General features: G+C 45.7%; 1 protein-coding gene across 1 annotated transcript in view; it reads right to left on the bottom strand.

The window, feature by feature from the left end:
- The window catches only part of RGMA (repulsive guidance molecule BMP co-receptor a), a 35,225-nt gene extending 19,443 nt beyond the window's left edge, over nucleotides 1-15,782 (bottom strand). The window contains exons 1-2 of the mRNA XM_073304232.1: nucleotides 15,585-15,782; nucleotides 6,118-6,233 (exon numbers count right to left, since the gene is read on the bottom strand). Coding sequence (XP_073160333.1) covers nucleotides 6,118-6,233; nucleotides 15,585-15,598 — 130 coding nt within the window. The 5' untranslated portion in view covers nucleotides 15,599-15,782. The remainder of the gene's footprint in view (nucleotides 1-6,117; nucleotides 6,234-15,584) is intronic.
- Between the last annotated feature and the right edge of the window lie 1,539 nt (nucleotides 15,783-17,321).

Below are 17,321 nucleotides of genomic sequence, written 5' to 3' on the forward strand. Positions count from 1 at the left end.
TGCGGTTCCTTTGCCCTTCACCTTTAAGGTGGGATTCCAGAGTCACTTACAATATCCATTTTCCCACCTCCAAGTTTGATAAGCCATTGGGATGAGCCAGGCGTCAGACCTTTCTCCATGAGGCTGAGCCATGGTTGGTGCAGGATGGTGCAGACAGTGCCATGAAGGCTGCTGTGGGAAAGCGCTTTGCACGAGAGGTGTGTGTTTTCTCTAGGAATAATCTGCCCCACCACTTTCTTCTGAAATTTCAACCCTTCAACACTTGGCTAAATGAGATGCAAAAATGAGGAGACAGAGAAAAGCCCCAAGCACATAAATCTGAACGAGGCAAATTTACACAATTAAACAGCCTGCCAAGAACTGCGGCATTTCAATTAGAGGCGTTGATTTGAGTGCAGGGTGTGGAGAGTCAGCTGCCTGCCTTTCACAGATGTCAGCTAGAACCTTGCACAACCTAGGGGGAATTCACACAAACACACGTACGGCCCTGTGTCTTGCACTCTTGCTGTCTCTGGGAGTCTGATGAGGGTGAGGAACAAATCTTTTAAGTAGATCTGTTTACAGGTACGCCGTCTCTCACCTCCCCACCCCGCCCTATACAACCCCATTCGCATACCACCAACCCAGCTGATACTCAACTTGTTCTATCTGACTCATACTGCAATGGAAATGATGCACGAAATCCATAAACCCTCCAAACACTATTGGCCCACCTAGATGTCAGTCCCTGATAGTCACTGGGTGATTTCTAAAAGATGCCCAATGCTGGAGCCGCTGGGCGCAAGTTCTAAATGTCTGAGAAGAAATGAAAAAAATCAAAACCAAATGTATCCCCCTGGCTCTCCACTCCCTGCTCATTCATCCATCCCCGCCCCCGGCAAACGCCTGTGAGGAGAGATGGGTTTTGTGTTGTGCCATAAAGGTCAGCAAACTCAGCTCTGTCAGAGCGCTGTGGGGAGCAAATTCCAGAGTCAGGGGTCCTCCAGCAGGAACACCCTGCCACATGCACCAGCCACAGAACCCCACGGGCATGTGGGGGATTGTCACATGACCTCACAGCCATGGTCGGGGTGGGGAAGGAAAGATGGGTTTCTCAGAACCCAGGCCATTTAACTGTAGGGCTTTGGAGACAGAAGCCAACAGCACTCAAAGGAGTCCAGAAAGCCAATATCTAACAGGATGCTTACGCCACAAAGCCCCCTTCCTGGTGGGTTATTCCATAGAACAGTCATGACACAAGTGAAATGCATTATCTGTCCTACTCTCCACATATCACCACACATTTAGGGCCAAATCTGGCACCCATGAAAATAAATGGCAAAACTGCCATGGGATCAAGGCTGGGCCTTTCAGCTCCTCCAATAACCCAGCTGATGCTCCACCCAGAGGAACTCACTAATCTCGCCTCTGTAGAGACTTGCATTCTCCCTCCCCAAGTGCAGCTCCCTGTAGCCATGTGCAGGACATTAGACAGAGCTGCTCAGTCTGCACTTAGATGGCTACTTGTGCATAGGGAGCCAGCTTGTTCTTTTGCAGTAAAAGCCCTATGACTTCATCGAAGGGATGGCATCTGGTTTTGCAATTGGACATAATTCAATTCTCCCTCCTCACTACAGAAACTTCTGTGGGCGGAGCGGTGATTTTGTGAGCAAGATTGCACTTGAGTGCAAAGAAATCTGTAGGTTACAATTGAAATCCCCGTTATTGTTATTACAGTTAATGCAAAAAAAAAAAATGACCCAGTTATGGGACTCCTGCTCTTAATTACAATATTTGTCAATTGTAGGTTACAAAGCCTTTTAAAAGCATTTATAAGTGAATTTAGTCCTCATGAAAGAAAGGCACTAGCAGCCCGTAGAGCCAGGCTCAGTGTGGACAGGGCTCTGCCAATGCAACTCAATCCTGACCTGCAGCACCCCATATATTTCAATCCCAAATCCTGTGTCAGTGTCTGTCAGTTCTCACTTGTAGCACTGCCTGCTATTCCAGTCCTGGGCTGCCAACACTGCCAAAACCGCTCAATCCTGACACACACACACCCTGCAAACCCATGGCTGGTATGTCAGTCCTGGGTTCCCCACGCAGCTCCGCTGATGCACCTCAATCCTGACTTGCAGCGCCTTCTGCTAGTCCAGTCCTGGGTCGTTTCCCCACAGCTCTGTCAAACAACAAAGCAAAAAAGAGCAAAACCTGCAGCATCCCCCTGCTCTTCTAGTCCTTGACACCGCCTCGGATCTGCCAATGCACCTCCAGGCTAACCCACAGCAACACCCCGATAATTCGAGTTCTGGGCCTGTGCTGAGATGAGACTGACAACTGTGTGCAACTGTGCCAAAGAGTTTGGTGATTTAAGTGATGTGTCCCTTAGGGATTTGGATGAGAAACCCTAAAACTTTTTGTCATTGTAGCTTGACCCAGCATTTCAGCCCAGGTCTCCAGAGGCAGCAGGTTGGTGTAGAAACCCACTAAGTCCCTGGGTAAAGAAGTTTTTATGACTGCACAGCTCTATGATCACTTTTATGTGCACGTCTGACATGGTGCAGCTGTTCAGGCCACAGAAGAAGAAAACCTCAGCTGCTGCTATTATAAACCCAAAGTTCCCCATAACGTCTCCCGGTTCCTATTAACCAGGGGCTTGGAATTCAAGAGAGGCAATTCCCATGAAAAAAGCCCACACCATCTGCATTTAAAGACAAGGCACCTTCTTTTAGCCCCAATATGATTCTCAGCGGCAGTCATACAAAACTCCCCATTCCAAATAAGAGACCCGCTTCAGCACAGCAAGAAACCTGTGAAGCCAAAATACTTCCAGGTCTACATCTGAGTCCTGTCTCCATGATAACGCCTAACACAAGAACCATCCCTGTGGCCACTCTGCCATATCTCCCCAGGACTGGGAATACTCCAAGCGCTGTCACTTTAAGGGTTTAGAAGGTGTTGTTTTAACAACCTCTAAGCCCCACTTCTCAGTTTCAGCTTAGTGCTGAGATCACATCCCTCACTGCCGCTAAGAGACAAAAGCCATTTATCAACCTATCTGATAAACCTCCAATAGGCTGGATCCTTATCTGGAATAAACCACACTGCCTGGATGGATTGGAGGCATTCATTCCCACTCCTTGGAGAAAGGGGCTTATTACAGTTTGGGGACAGAAAATATCAAGGGGAACTGGATCAGCTTCTCAGCTAGACCCAAAAGCTACAGCAGCTTCCTACAGAGTGTGGTACAGGGGACAAACCCCGGAGTCCTTCCTTAGGCAAAACTCATAGGGCCAGATTTTCAGTACAGTTCAGCTCCCATTTAGGCCCTGAAATACAGGGCTGGATTTTAACAAGAGCTGGGCACAGGGGGTGCTGAGTGCCACATACGTTACCCTAAGGGTCGCAAACGGGAGCTACTGGATACCGAGCACTTTTAGAAACAAGGCCCTAATAATGAGGGCTGAGCACTTGCAAATTGAGCCTTGAGAAATCTGGCCCCTAGACTCCTCCGTAGGAGATTTGCTTAGGGAACAGGGAATAAAAAAATGTCAGACTTTGGTCAGACTCTCCCGCCGGCTGTTTTGTACCAATGCAACTCCACAGTGGGGTTACTCCTGAGCCATGCTGGGGTGAGAGGAAAATCCCGCCCCAGGGTGCAAATGAGGAGAAACTCGGGGGTACGCCACGAGGGTCAAAGCACCAGGAGATCTGAATCCAGCCCGATGTTTCATAAAAAGCAAAAAAAAAAAAAAAAATCAAGAAAAAGTGCAGGGCTTGGTGGGGCACTCAGCTCACACACTGAGCGCTCTGTCGGGCCAGGCTGGGAGCAGCGCTTGGCATGGCCCCTCTAACACAGGCTGTAACTTTCAGAAGCAGTTTTAAGACTCCATCAGGGTTATGCCACCACTTTACCATGTGCTGCTGAGATGTGAATTCGCAGGAGGCAGAGTGGAGAGAAGGGGGGGAGACACCCAGGTGCAGACACCCCTTTTTCTTCCTCCTACCTCGTGGACCCCTATTAAAATGCAGAGCGAGGGACAAGCATAATGAATGAGGAGTATGGTCTAGATTTGTGCCCAAACTCCTCTTAGCAGTTCACAGTGGGTCTTGATTACCCAGTTTTGCCAGTTCCTTGAAATATATTTGGCTGTTGAAGGGAGAATTCAAAACAAAACACAAACACACAGATCTAATATCAAGTTCTTTCTTGTATGGCAAACTCAGCCCCAGCACTTTGACTCAAAGGCTGCAACTTAAGCAACATGTATCAGATCTGATCAAAAACTCCCCACTTCTCTGCGTTCAGTTTTCTCAGGGCTAAAATAGCCCAATGACCAGGGAGATCTAGGTAGACATGTTGATCCTAATATTTCAACGAAGGGGTTTATTTTACTGTACCAGGGAGGTGGATAATTTATTTATTTATTGCATGTGTGAGAGAGACATCTTAGCTTAAGAGATTTAGATAGTGCCAAGGAAATGCACGGGCAATAGAAAAGGGAGAAATGTTATAAAAAATAAAAAAGGGGATTTAACTTTAGGGCTTTTCTTTTTCTTCCCCCCTCCACCCCCCCATGAAAAAAAAAGGAGGTAAAGGAACTGGAGAGTTTTGGAAGGAACAAATCTGCCTCTGTGGAGTTGGTTTCCCCTCCCCCAACAAAAACAAGCACTCACCGCTTGAAGGAATTTGCAGCACAGATCTGCCAAAAACATTGTGAAAAACTATGGGGGATTCATTGGAAACAGATGGCGTTTTCAGCTGTAATTCTGAAATTCTCTCCTTTTCTGACACAATACAAACAAACCGGGGTAAGGCGGAGGGTGGCCCTCAAATGTTATCAAACAGAAAGATTAGCAAGAGCTGCAAGTGTATGTCGGTGTGCGGTGCAGGGGGAAGCAGTAATGGGGGTGCCAGGCTTTGGGAAGGGGGATCAGACCCTTGTGGGGCCATCTGACTTGCTTTTACCCTGTGACCGGGGCAAGATCTTCCAACCCAGCTAAGTGAAGTTTTCTAACTGAACAACGGCCCAGCAGAGGAGGCAGGCAGTGCTAAAAACCCAACCAAGGCCAGGAGGGAATGTGTGGTGACCCCCTCCATCCCAAAGCTGTTTTGTAGGGTGTAGGAGGACTTGTAGCACCTTAGAGACTAACCAATTTATTTGAGCATAAGCTTTCGTGAGCTACAGCTCACTTTATCGGATGCATACTGTGGAAAATACAGAAGATGTTTTTATACACACAGACCATGAAAAAAATGGGTGTTTATCACTACAAAAGGTTTTCTCTCCCCCCACCCCACTCTCCTGCTGGTATGCATCCGATGAAGTGAGCTGTAGCTCACGAAATCTTATGCTCAAATAAATTGGTTAGTCTCTAAGGTGCCACAAGTACTCCTTTTCTTTTTGCGAATACAGACTAACACGGCTGTTACTCTGAAATCGGTCGGGTGTGTTACTCCAGTTTTATCACAGTGCAATTCCCTTGAAACAAATGAGGTCCAGCTGCCGTGAGGTAGCAGTGGATCAGGACCATTAATGTGTACGTCTGTGTGTATTTAAACGTCCCTTCACATGGCCAGAGCTTGCATGAGGGCTAAACCTGACCCCCCCATCCCAAATCACAGCTCAAGATTCAATCCCCAATCACTGCCTTGCTTTTTAAAAGCCCAAGGAACATTTCAGACTTGAAGCCAACTTCTGTTGCTCCCCACCAGCTGGAGGCATGCAACCAGGCAATGGGCACAATCTGGCATTGAGTATAGATTTCCCTGGTCACTTTTTCCTTCTTCCACTGCACACGGCAAACCTAGCCTAGCCTGCATTTGAGAGGGCAGGAGGGGAGATGTTTTCTGCCTCTTCAGAACAATGCTCTGATTGCATTAGCCACTGTGTAGCCACTCTGATCACCTCCCTCCTGGAGGGACAAGGCAGGTTTGGGTAGGCACCAGCGACAGACAGAATCAGAGATCAAGAAAGAAGAAATGTGGGCTGAAACCTCAGCCCCGCTAGCTTTTAAACATGTGGCGAACTGCTGCAAAGAGAGAGAGAGACAGAGAGGCCCCCAGACAGGGGGTAACTGAATCTGCCAGCAAAGGCTTGGTATGAAAAGTCTTCAACCCAAGGGGCTGTTGCTTACCTGCAGGGAAGATGCAGAGAAAGACAGGGAGGATTTGGAAGAATCCCAGGGCTGTGGATCCTGCCCCTCTCCCCATACCCATCCATCCAGCTCGAGCTTTAACCACTATCCTTTCCCTGGAAGAAGAGTTAAAAAAAAAAAGAGAGAGAGAGAGAGAGAGAAAGAAAGAAAAATAAAGGGAAAAAAATAAATCAATCGAAAGGAAGGAGAGAAACTGAAAAGAATCCCTCAGACCCCCAGCGAGCGAGTCTGTCTAGCTGGGCAGGGCAGGGAGCCCTAGCTGGCAGGCTCCAGTCGCCTCTGCACTGAAATTACACAGACTTTTTTTCTTCTTCTCTCCTTCTCCCCCCCCCCACCCCTCCCCGCGTACAAAACAGCCAAAACCATCAATCATCCCCACTGCCTTCCAATGTCTACTGAGCTCTTCCCTTCCTCCAGTCAGCAGCCAGCGTCTCCGCCTCCCAGGCCAGGCCGGCTCCTGTTACAGGCCAGCAGCGCACTGAGGCAGGGGGGTGGGAGAAGGAAAGAGGCGGAGGAATTAATTCATTCCATGCACTAGTCTCGAGTAATAAGAGAGAGAGAGAGAGAGAGGCTGGTTACACTAAAGAACTAACCACAGGAACCCCTAACCCCCAGCAGAACACCCCTCTGGAAAGAGAAACACACCCACATACTGGCTAGGCTGGACAGGCTTCCCTCTGCACTTACAGCGGGACTGACTGTACAAGTGACCGTGCTGGGTCCCGGATTTCGCTCCTGGCCATTTCACAGTTTGGTTCGCAAGTCACCAAAAAATTATTATTTTTTTCTAGCCGCCAGCAAGTGCCTGGGATCTGAAAAACCGGCAGGGTTTCCTCGGCTGCCTACCTAGTGAGACAGCCTCGCTGAGCACGGACACAGCACTTTGGTTTTCAAAAAGCTGCACAAAGGTTAAGTGGTATAGCCCCCGGAAGGGAAGGGGAAGGATCATTATCTCCCTTGAAGTAAAGGGGAGACTGAGGCATGGAAGTCCAGCTCCTAAATCTCATTGAGGATCTGGGCCTGCGAGCTTACATAACTTAGCCAAGGTCACTCACTGAGTCTATGGCAGAGAAAGAGGACATAGGAGTTTCTGGCTCCCAGCCCTGTGCTCAGTCCACTAAAGGATGCTGTCACCCCTTGTCATTGGCAATGAGCATTCTGCCATCAGAAACCAGCTGACAGTTTGCTGTAGGCGTACGTGTTTCACAACAGAATCCAGCTTTTTCTTCCACAGCTGCATTAACAGGAGTGAAGTAAGCCCGTATGACTCAGAAACACACATGGAGCAGATTTCATAGCTTCATGTCATTAGTCTGATAGATGTTAGAAATGGAAATGCTCTATTAAGTCACTTAGTTGAGCTCCCAACCAATGAAGGCTAGATCCCTATCATACATTTACTGGTGTTTTCTCAAGACCAATGTTAACTAGCCAACCAAATACTCTTCCGGAACTTCCATAGGATAACTATACTGCAGCCTAACAGATCTCACTGTCAAGAAGTTGTTGCTGATATTCCGCTTGTCCCTATCTATCTGGGAGAGTTTTACCCATTATACTGATATAGTCATATAGGTCTAGTTGTACCAGCGTAACCCCCATATGGATACTCTTATTCCAGTAAGAGTGATTTTCTTCAGTTTAGTTTATGTCACTTGGGAAGGGGTGGCTAAACCAAAGAAAGTCGCTCTTAAGAGTATCTCTGTAGGAGAAACTAGATTTGTTTAAATTCACTCCTTTGCTTACAGCATAAACACTTTCCTTGAAGCAGGTTCAAACTACATTGAACGAAGGCCACTGTAATTCTGAACGAGAGCATCTGTACAGGGGTTTAATGCACTTTAACTTCACAATTTTAGTTAATTCATCCTAACTTTCCATGCCACTGCAATGTGGATGGGAAGGGTTTTTCCACCGATGCAGGTAATCCACTTCGACCTAGCTGTGTTTACAGTTGGGTTACCTCGACCTAACTACAGCTCACAGAGGGCAACATTTTTCACTGCCCAGAGCGATGTAGCTAGGTTGACCTAAGTTTTAGGTGTAGACCAGGCCTCAGCTTAACAAAAAATCCTGCCTGGGGTGAAGTGTAGAGGCTGCAATAAGATCTCATATTTTGAGAAGCAGATTCATCAAATATCTCCATTTGGCTATTGTGTTAAGTTGTGGGGTTTTGAGTTTCCAGTAATCCAAACAGCTGTGTGGGCTGAAACCATATGTGTAGTTGGTGGTGGTGGTGGGGTGTTACTGCCCCCCCAAACTGCAAGCCTTGGGCAGGCATGGAATTTGCCTCCCTGTGCGCGGCCCTGTTGGCTTGACTGCAGCTGCCCCGCAAATACAGAAGTCAAACTACAGATTTTTATCCAGGCTGTACTAGGAATAAAGGTGAAGGTGATTCTGGGTGGAATCAAAAGAGCGCAGCTGCGAGCGAGGGGCCTTGCCTGCTTGACAAAAGGGCTGCAGCCGGCTGTGAGTTTGAACCAGCGCCATTTCCCTCTGTTCTGATCCTAGAGCCTGCACACTTGGATGCGCACAAAAGTCAATGGGAGGTTTGTGTGCAGAAGGGCTTCAGGATCAGCCTGAGCAGGGAAAGAGATTAAAAACAGACCCACATGAAGCTTCGGCCTTCAGGTCAGTGGCAACTGTGCTGCCAGAAAACAAATATCTGGTTCTACTGACTCCAATTTGCAACTTTCCCCTTTTTCCCCCCATGGCCCGTGGACACATTTAGGCTCAGCTGCATTAGGTACTGCACGTTTGACTGCTGTTTGTGCACAACTGAAGGCAGCCGCTTTCATTGGTGAAAACTACACATTGGTCTAAACAGACCCAAAATATGGATGTTTCTGAAATTCCACTCTGGAATTTCTACTCCAGTTCCACATTTTGCAAATGGCCTCTACCTTTGTAAAAAGAAAAGGAGTTCTTGTGGCACCTTAGAGACTAACCAATTTATTTGAGCATGAGCTTTCGCGAGCTACAGCTCACTTCATGCATCCGATGAAGTGAGCTGTAGCTCACGAAAGCTTATGCTCAAATAAATTGGTTAGTCTCTAAGGTGCCACAAGTCCTCCTTTTCTTTTTGCGAATACAGACTAACACGACTGTTACTCTGAAACCTCTACCTTTGTAATGAGTTGAACCGAAGACCTGGTCACTAGCATCCCCAAATTGTTTGAAAATTTGGGATCTGAACTTTTTGCCTATGGGAGACAATCTAGGCGTCTAGCCTTTGAAATGAATTGGGAGGCGATACTGACTGCATTTTCCCTTATTTCTTTTCTTCCTAAAGCCTAAACGCTGTCACCAACAAGGATCTCATGTTTTAGATTGCACCTTTCATCCTAAAGGATCCCTAAGTTTTTTACAAACAACACTTCATCCACCACAGAAATGCAGCCGCTGTGAGGTAGAACACAATAATGCTGTACAACAGCTTTGTACAGGGAGCAAAGAGGCATCCTCAATCTAGTGGGCTTCTGGGAGTATGTAGGGTAGTAGAATATTGTGATCCGAATTGGAATTAGAACAGGATGCTAGAGCTAAAACACCCTGGCTCCTGAATAAAAGTGTCCATAGGATTTAAATCAGTGCGAGCAGGCAGGATCTCTGGTTTATGTATCTCATGGAAGACAGGAGGACCTGTGAAATACCACTCATCCTGGTGAGACTCCACCCTGTGTAGCCACAGTGGAGTGAGTTATGGACTAAGTGTTGCCTGACCCTCTAAGGGTCAAATGTATCCCTGATGTAACTCCACTGATTTCCATAGGCTCACAACCAGGATGAATTCAGTGCTAACTCTTTGGTTTTTAAAGAAGGATCAGCTAATCAGAGGCTCCTACAATACCAAGGACAGGGGCCAAATCTACCCTTGAAGCCAATGACCTGATTCTGCTGCCACTGACATCAATGGAAATAGAACTGAGCCTTATAGGAGCCCAGATTCCCTGTCTTCTCCTAAGTAATCATCCTTCCTATCTACAGAGACCATCCTGTTTCATCTAATTACGTGTGTGTGTGTGTACATTACATACACATGCAACTTACAGAGAGGATGGAGAAACCATGGCCAGCTGTACAATCTTAGCCTATGCTGTTCTAAGTTAGACCATGCACTGCCATTGAGTCAATGGGGCTGAGTGACTGAATGAACTGAATAATTAGAACCATTAGGTTTAGCACTGATGCCTCCCCTTACAGCCTTTCCGAATGAATTTATTTGATATCTACAATTATACTGCTAAATAGCAAATATGGGAAATTTTGAAGACTTTCTGCTGCCTGTAGCTAGTGGTTAGACTAGGGGAACTATTCCTGGCTCTCACAAAACCTGACTGTGGCCTCTATCCACCAATCTAGCTAACCACTATGAATTTATTTGCCATTCAGTTTAGTATCTAGGCACCTTAAGAAAATATCTTCACTGCTCTATGCCTCAGTTACCTCCTCACAGGGGCTGGGAAACTTAATCAACGGATGCTTGCCAAGTGCTTTGGGAGCCTGGGCTGAAAGTTTTCAGAGCACAATTCTGCTCCCACTGAATCCAATGGCAAAACTCTGATTAACTTCAACGAGTGAAGAAAATTGGGCCCCAAAACAGCAAGTATGATATAATCTTTTGTAACAGTGCATGGTATCATTTCAGTTCATGAATCACCATTTAATATCTAGGGCTGTAAAAGCCTGTAGTTTATAAGCCTGGTATCAGATACTCATGTATTATCTACATTATGCATACATGGACATTTAAACAGCTACTGATGAGAGATTTTTGGAACTTTCTTATGACTTTCCCAGTGTTTCCATGCGATTAGGATGAACCCCAAATGTGTAGCTACCCAATGAAGGTGAATGAAGATGAGAGAGATGATGTGTGTATGGGCATGTCTCTAAACACACTGAGTGCTGGAGTATTTAGACTAGTGAACAGTTTTGGTGCCAAATATGAATACCATGAATAGTAAAAAACAACCAAGTTATTCATCAATTTCAAAACTGGTTCGAAGGACCATGCAAAAAACTAGAGGGGACAGCACACAGCTCTGAAACAGACATATTTCTCTCATACCCATTTTGAAGGATCTCCCCATTGGCACAGGGTGACTATAGAGTAGCTCACTGGCTACCCCTTGCTGATTGGCCTTGCTTGTATTGTTGTTACCCCACCTTCCCTGCCTATTTGTTTGGCTGACTTCTTGTGTCTCGTTTTAAATTTAAGCTCTTCGGGACAGGAGCTGCTTTTTACTATATGTTCATATAGAGCCTAACCCAACAGGGCACTGTTCTGGGGGGCCTCTCGGTGCTGCTGCCATACACATAATTCTAATAACAGCCATTGAGCCATGAGGGTTCCCGGGATTACATGTGTTCAGGTTGGCTAGTGTGTTTCACTCATGCTCTGCAGAGAAAGAGCAGCTTTTCCTGACCTTTCCCACCACAGGAATCTGAATATGAACGGTGCTTCTACATCATGTAGGGTGGCCAGACAGCAAGTGTGAAAAATAAAGGAGGGGTTTAGTTGCGTATATAAGACAAAGTCCCTAATATCAGGAGGTCCGGTCACCCTAACAACATGTATTGGGATTTGGTTTATACAACAGAATTCTGATCAATTCCAAAAGCCAATAGAAAAGGGGAGGGAAAGGGGCATTGACTCTTTGGAGAGAAAAAGGATCAATGAAACTCCGGGAAAGATTGACAAGTGATTTTAAAATGAACGTGCAAATCAAGCCAATGCTTGTGCTTTGGAGGATTCCCTTATTTTTTTAAAAAGCCCAGCAACTCTGTATCTTTCTTGCAGCAAGGATCCAAACCTTTAGAGGTTGCAAAACGGTGATTAGATGCAGAACATTGCAGTATTTTTAAACAAGAACTGTCTGTACCCTACATTTAATTACCGCTACACTGCAGTCTCTCTCAAAATGTGGATGTGTGCAGTAACTCCCATTGGATTAGCATTTAGACCCTTAGACGTTAGGGAGCAGCTTTATATTACTGTGTGTTGTCCTAAGCTCTTGTGGCTGCTGGATAAGTGTCTCAAAATGCTGCTGTGCTAACATGTTTTCCTGCCCTGAAAAGTCTGTGTATAGCAACTAATAGGGAAGGTATTCTATTGCAGGCTTCATTAGTGCATTGGGCATGGTAGTGACAGTATCTTAATGGGGTAGGTCAGGGGAGATGGTATTTGAAAGAGGCTTTGAAGAGAAGCATGCAGGCTGACTATTGCTTGGCAAAGAGCAAAGAGGATTCTTCGTTTCAACAGCTGAGTTTCTGGTGCTTGGGCAATCTAAATATACATCTGCTTATATGGATCCTGGACTCAGTAGCCTGTCTCTTTAAAGGGACACTGTTAGGTGTCAGTTTTGGATTATTAAGATTTTATAATGCTACCACCAATAAATAAAATACTTTGCTTGTATACAGTACCTTCCATCCAAGAATCTCAAAGCCCTCTACAAATCAATTAAGCTTTTCAAAACCCCATGAGGAGGGTAAAGTTATTTTGGGACAGCTACATGAAGTGATCACCCAAAACAACTAGTGCAAATACAAGGGCTTGTCAATTTCTAATGCAATAATGATCAAGCTAGAGAGGGAGGAGGAATGTTTGAGAAATCCTTCATTCCTACCCGCAAAAGAAAGCAAAATGAGCTGGATATTTTCAATAGAATAAAGCTTGTCACGTCAACTTGTTTGCAGTTGTAACGGTGTCGTATTACAGAGACAAGGTGGGCGAGGTAATATCTTTTATTGGACAAACTTCTCTTGGTGAAAGAGACAAGCTTTCGAGGTTGCACAGAGCTCTTCTTCAGGTCCTGAGTAAGCTCTGTGTAAGCTCAAAAGCTTGTCTCTTTCACCAACAAAAGTTGGTCCAATCAAAGATGTTACTTCAGCCCCCACCTCCACCTCCCCGTGTGACAGGTGACATTCAACTCCTTTCTCCCCCTAATTTGTTTGCAGCATATTGTGGGGCTGGGCTTGACTCTCACACATCACAGAATATAACCTTTCCTTGTTCTGATGTGTTTAGAAGGTTGGCTGGAATTCTTCTTCTGTATATTTAGTTCTCTGCAGGGAGCTCCGCCTTCATCCCCATCTCTTACCGGAGTAAATCCCAAACAACATTCCTATTGCATCTATTTCACATCTGAATGAACCTCTAATAAACAACTGGACTAATAGGTGGTCATGTCTGTGAGCAAGTTTCATGACTGTTGGTGAAATGTGCATGGCTCAATTGAAAATCTGGGTAACTTCTAACTGCCAAAAAATAAACAGAAGGGATCTTCAACCCCCTTTTGACTTTCTGTCAGAACAGAGAGAAATCAATTTAGTATAACTGGACATTAATGCTGCCCCTTCTTTCCCAGCTGCTTCTAAAATTGACTTTTGTCTCTAGAAATTGCAAGAGTTCCTACAAATATATTTGTCTAATCTGCCTCTTCCCATCTAAACAGGATGTCTAAGGACCTCTCCTAGATCTCATCATTAAAAGGTAACAGGCCTTTCTGTGGAACAGCTGGGATGGAAATACCAATTTTTCTGAAGGCTAGATTGTCAATATACTGTGGCTGGAGAAAGTAGAAGGAGTTTAGGAGGGGCACAGAAGCAAGGAGGAGCCTGCTCTTTAAGGTGCCTTCTGACTTTAGGTGGAAACACTGTACCTCCCACTTGGGTTGTTGAGTGTGGATTCCTGAAGATGATGCCTAGAAATGTGAAAAGAAAAGGAGTACTTGTGGCACCTTAGAGACTAACCAATTTATTTGAGCATTTGGTTAGTCTCTAAGGTGCCACAAGTACTCCTTTTCTTTTTGCGAATACAGACTAACACGGCTGTTACTCTGAAACCTAGAAATGTGATCTACCACCCATGCCATTTCTGCTTTCAGTTATGAAATAAAGGACAGTCTAGTAGATGTTGTCACTATGCATTTTTAAAAGCTTTAAAAAACTACCTGAATATCTCCCAGGAAAATAAATCGTTACAAAAAATGAGGCTAGTAAAAATCCCAATGACCCCATCCCTCTGGATTTTCCAAACCCGTTATACTCCCTACAGAGGATGCAGTTGGATGAAGGCTGTATTTTTTGAGCAGGGCATAAGCACATGTGCGCTCTCCCGGGAATAAATAGAACTCGAAGCTCGTTTCTTCCCGCTAGGTGGCGCTGTTTTCCCTAAACTTTGCAAAAATAGCCGATTTATGAAATAAATGCAATCCAACGCTGCCTTAAACCACATGACATAACATCAGCTTACAAGCTCCCATTAAAATCTCAATTTGGGGAAACTGATTCTACCTCTGAGCAATGGCAATACAATTATTCCCACAGGCAGCAATCAAGAATCACATCAAAACAACACCAAACTTTCATCTCTCGCCTAAGAACCATCACCACCACCTGTCTTGCAAACACGACATGGTTTCCTTGAATACATATAACAACGGGCAAGTCCCTGGATGAAAACAACACTTAAAGAGGATGTTTTGCAACCTCGCTGGTGGTTTTAAAATGTCCTAACTCAAGGCTTTATTCTGCCATCCCGACATTGATTAATGCCTTATTACCCGCTGAAATCCGTGGGACTTTTTGTTGAGTAGGGTGTTACTCAGCACGAGTAACGGTAGCAGAATCTAGCCCTCTGAGATGAACGTAATGTTTGCTTTAGCCTATATAGCTATCCATCTCTCTCGGTACTTATTTGGCTCTCATACGCATGGTATCTGAGTGCCCGGATAGCTGTCAAACTAGCTTGATCTTGAAAACATTCTGTATTTTTAAATCATAGTAGCTGGGGATAGGAAAACGTATCTACATATCGATCCTTCTGTGTTTTGCAATAAGGATGCCAGCTAAGCCCCGGCAGCAAAACCCCTTCTAAAAAAAATGTTTCCATTTTGATCAGTGTTTTGCCATTAAGTTCACTTTTTCATTTAGATGGGAATAATTTGGCACAAGGACGCTGCAAGTCCGGGGGCAACCAGAAAATAAAAGAAAGAAAGAAAGAAAGAAAGAAAGAAAGAAAGAAAGAAAGAAAGAAAGAAAGAAAGAAAGAAAGAAAGAAAGAAAGAAAGACTCGTCTCTCTCTATCTCTCTACATGCACAGAGCATGCAATGAAGAAAAAGAACCAAAGCACAGAATAAGCATTTACAAATGGATAGAGAAACTCTACAGAGGATCTGAACGGACTCTCAGGCAGAAAGAGCACCTGGTTAAGAAGCAAATCAAGAAGCAATTAGGGAGGGGAAGGGTGGAGGGTGGATATCATGCCGGAAAGAGAGTCCAGGTAGCAACCCCAAAGCAGGCTAAGAAGGAAGCAAGCAAAGGTTCACAGGGATTCCTTGGGAGGGGGTGACCCTTTGTTGCAGGGAACAGACCCCAGGGGTTGGTGCCTTTCCCCTCCAATCCACTTTCCCCCAACCTCACCGGCTCTGGTGCTTACCTTATCGGCTGCATCAGCCCCTCCAGCCCGCTGGGGGGGAAGGTGTTAGGGAGGGGCAGGTGGACGCTGGAAGGACCGGGAGGGGGGAGATGGTGGGATTGTCCGCAACAGGGCAACCCCCCCTCCCTTCCCAAAGAGCCCCCCCTGTTGGGTTAAGAGCTCGCCACTCTCTTCAGCAGCAGGACAGGGAGAGCAGCATCTTCCTCTCCAGCTGCATGTCTGCGAGAGACTGGCTGAGCCAGGGCAGGGTGTGAAAGGAAAGTGATTTCCCAAGCAGATCACTCAGCCTGGGAGATAAAACGAAGCAGACAGACAGGCAGGCACAACGGTCCCCCCCCCCCGCCCCTTCTGCAAAGCTCTCCGTGTGCTGGTGTGAGAAGGTTAGTTAGCATGCAACAGGGGGGATGGAAAACAGAGGCAGCTCAGTGCAAGGCGAGGAGCAGGGGGAGAGAGCTGGTCTGTGGGTGTGCGCCCCAGTGATCCACAATCACAGGGATGGGAGTGAGGGGTGGTCAGCAGAAGAAAGAAAGTAATTAACAGTGGACAGGAAATTAGGGTGCAGGCAAACAAACGGGGGAAGTGAATGCACAGGACCCTGCCCACCCAGGGCTCATTCCTGTAGGATTTAGATCTGGCACCTTTCCATTTCTGCCCTGAACTAGTTAGGATTGTCCACCTGCAGCTCAGAGGAGGAACAAAAATCTGACATGGTCCCAGGAAAAAAAGAGAGTTGGAAATGGTTATTTCCTGGGGGAAATTATAATCACAGATTCAACATACACACATACAGTATGCATGTGTGCCTGTGTGGGGAGTACATGCATACACATGCACAAAACACAGTTGTAATCTCTCTATGTGGTGTTTTCTTAACACAGAGAGTGGGAGGGAGTACAGAAAGGATTGTCTAGAGGATAGTTCTGCTAATGTATGCATGCATTGTAGATAATGCATTGGGTAAAGCAAATAAACCCCAACATGCTTGGGCAAGCTGATTTTCTATTTTCACATTTTCCTCACTGGGGAAAGGGAAGCGAACAGTACAAATGAAGGAGCGCAGCCAGGAGAGAAAGGAGAAACCAGTGCATTGTTCTAGATGATAGAACCATACAAATTACATAAAGAGGTAGATCTTTTGTGTCCCGTAGACAGGGGGGAAATAAATAAAAGAGGAGAGAATCCATTCAAAGCTGTAACTAAAATGGAGATTTAATATTCTCTGAGCTGTTGCTGTCAGTCCCACCACTCAGGTGCAGATACATGTGTGTTAAATCAAACTGCACATATTGTACACGTCACACAACTCATTAGGCAACCAAAGCTGTTGCCTATGGAGTCAGTGAGAGTTTTGCCATTGATTTCAATGGGAGCAGTGCGATGAAGAAATTACATACAAACCCAAATATTTAGGAACTTGGTCTAGTCCTGACCTGGATCCCTCATTCATCACAACCAGCAATCAAGGTTGTGATACTGTAGAAAGCCTGACCGACTGAATTCAGAACTAAAGAGAGGCTCCGGCCTACACTGAGCTATTTCCCTATATATTATTATTACTACGGCCTTTATTTTAATAGAAAGTGAATGAATGCACAGCTCCGAAAGTCTGTGTGCCAGACAGACAACTAATTACTGCAGTCCCAGAGTGGTGAACATGCTAAATATGCAGTTGCCTTTGCAAGTGTGCAGATAGGAGCAGCTCTTTGCAAAGAGTTTTTCAGTGTGGAAGGCAACAAA

This window comes from Lepidochelys kempii, chromosome 10 (genome assembly GCF_965140265.1).
Source record: "Lepidochelys kempii isolate rLepKem1 chromosome 10, rLepKem1.hap2, whole genome shotgun sequence".
Taxonomy (NCBI): Eukaryota; Metazoa; Chordata; order Testudines; family Cheloniidae; genus Lepidochelys; species Lepidochelys kempii.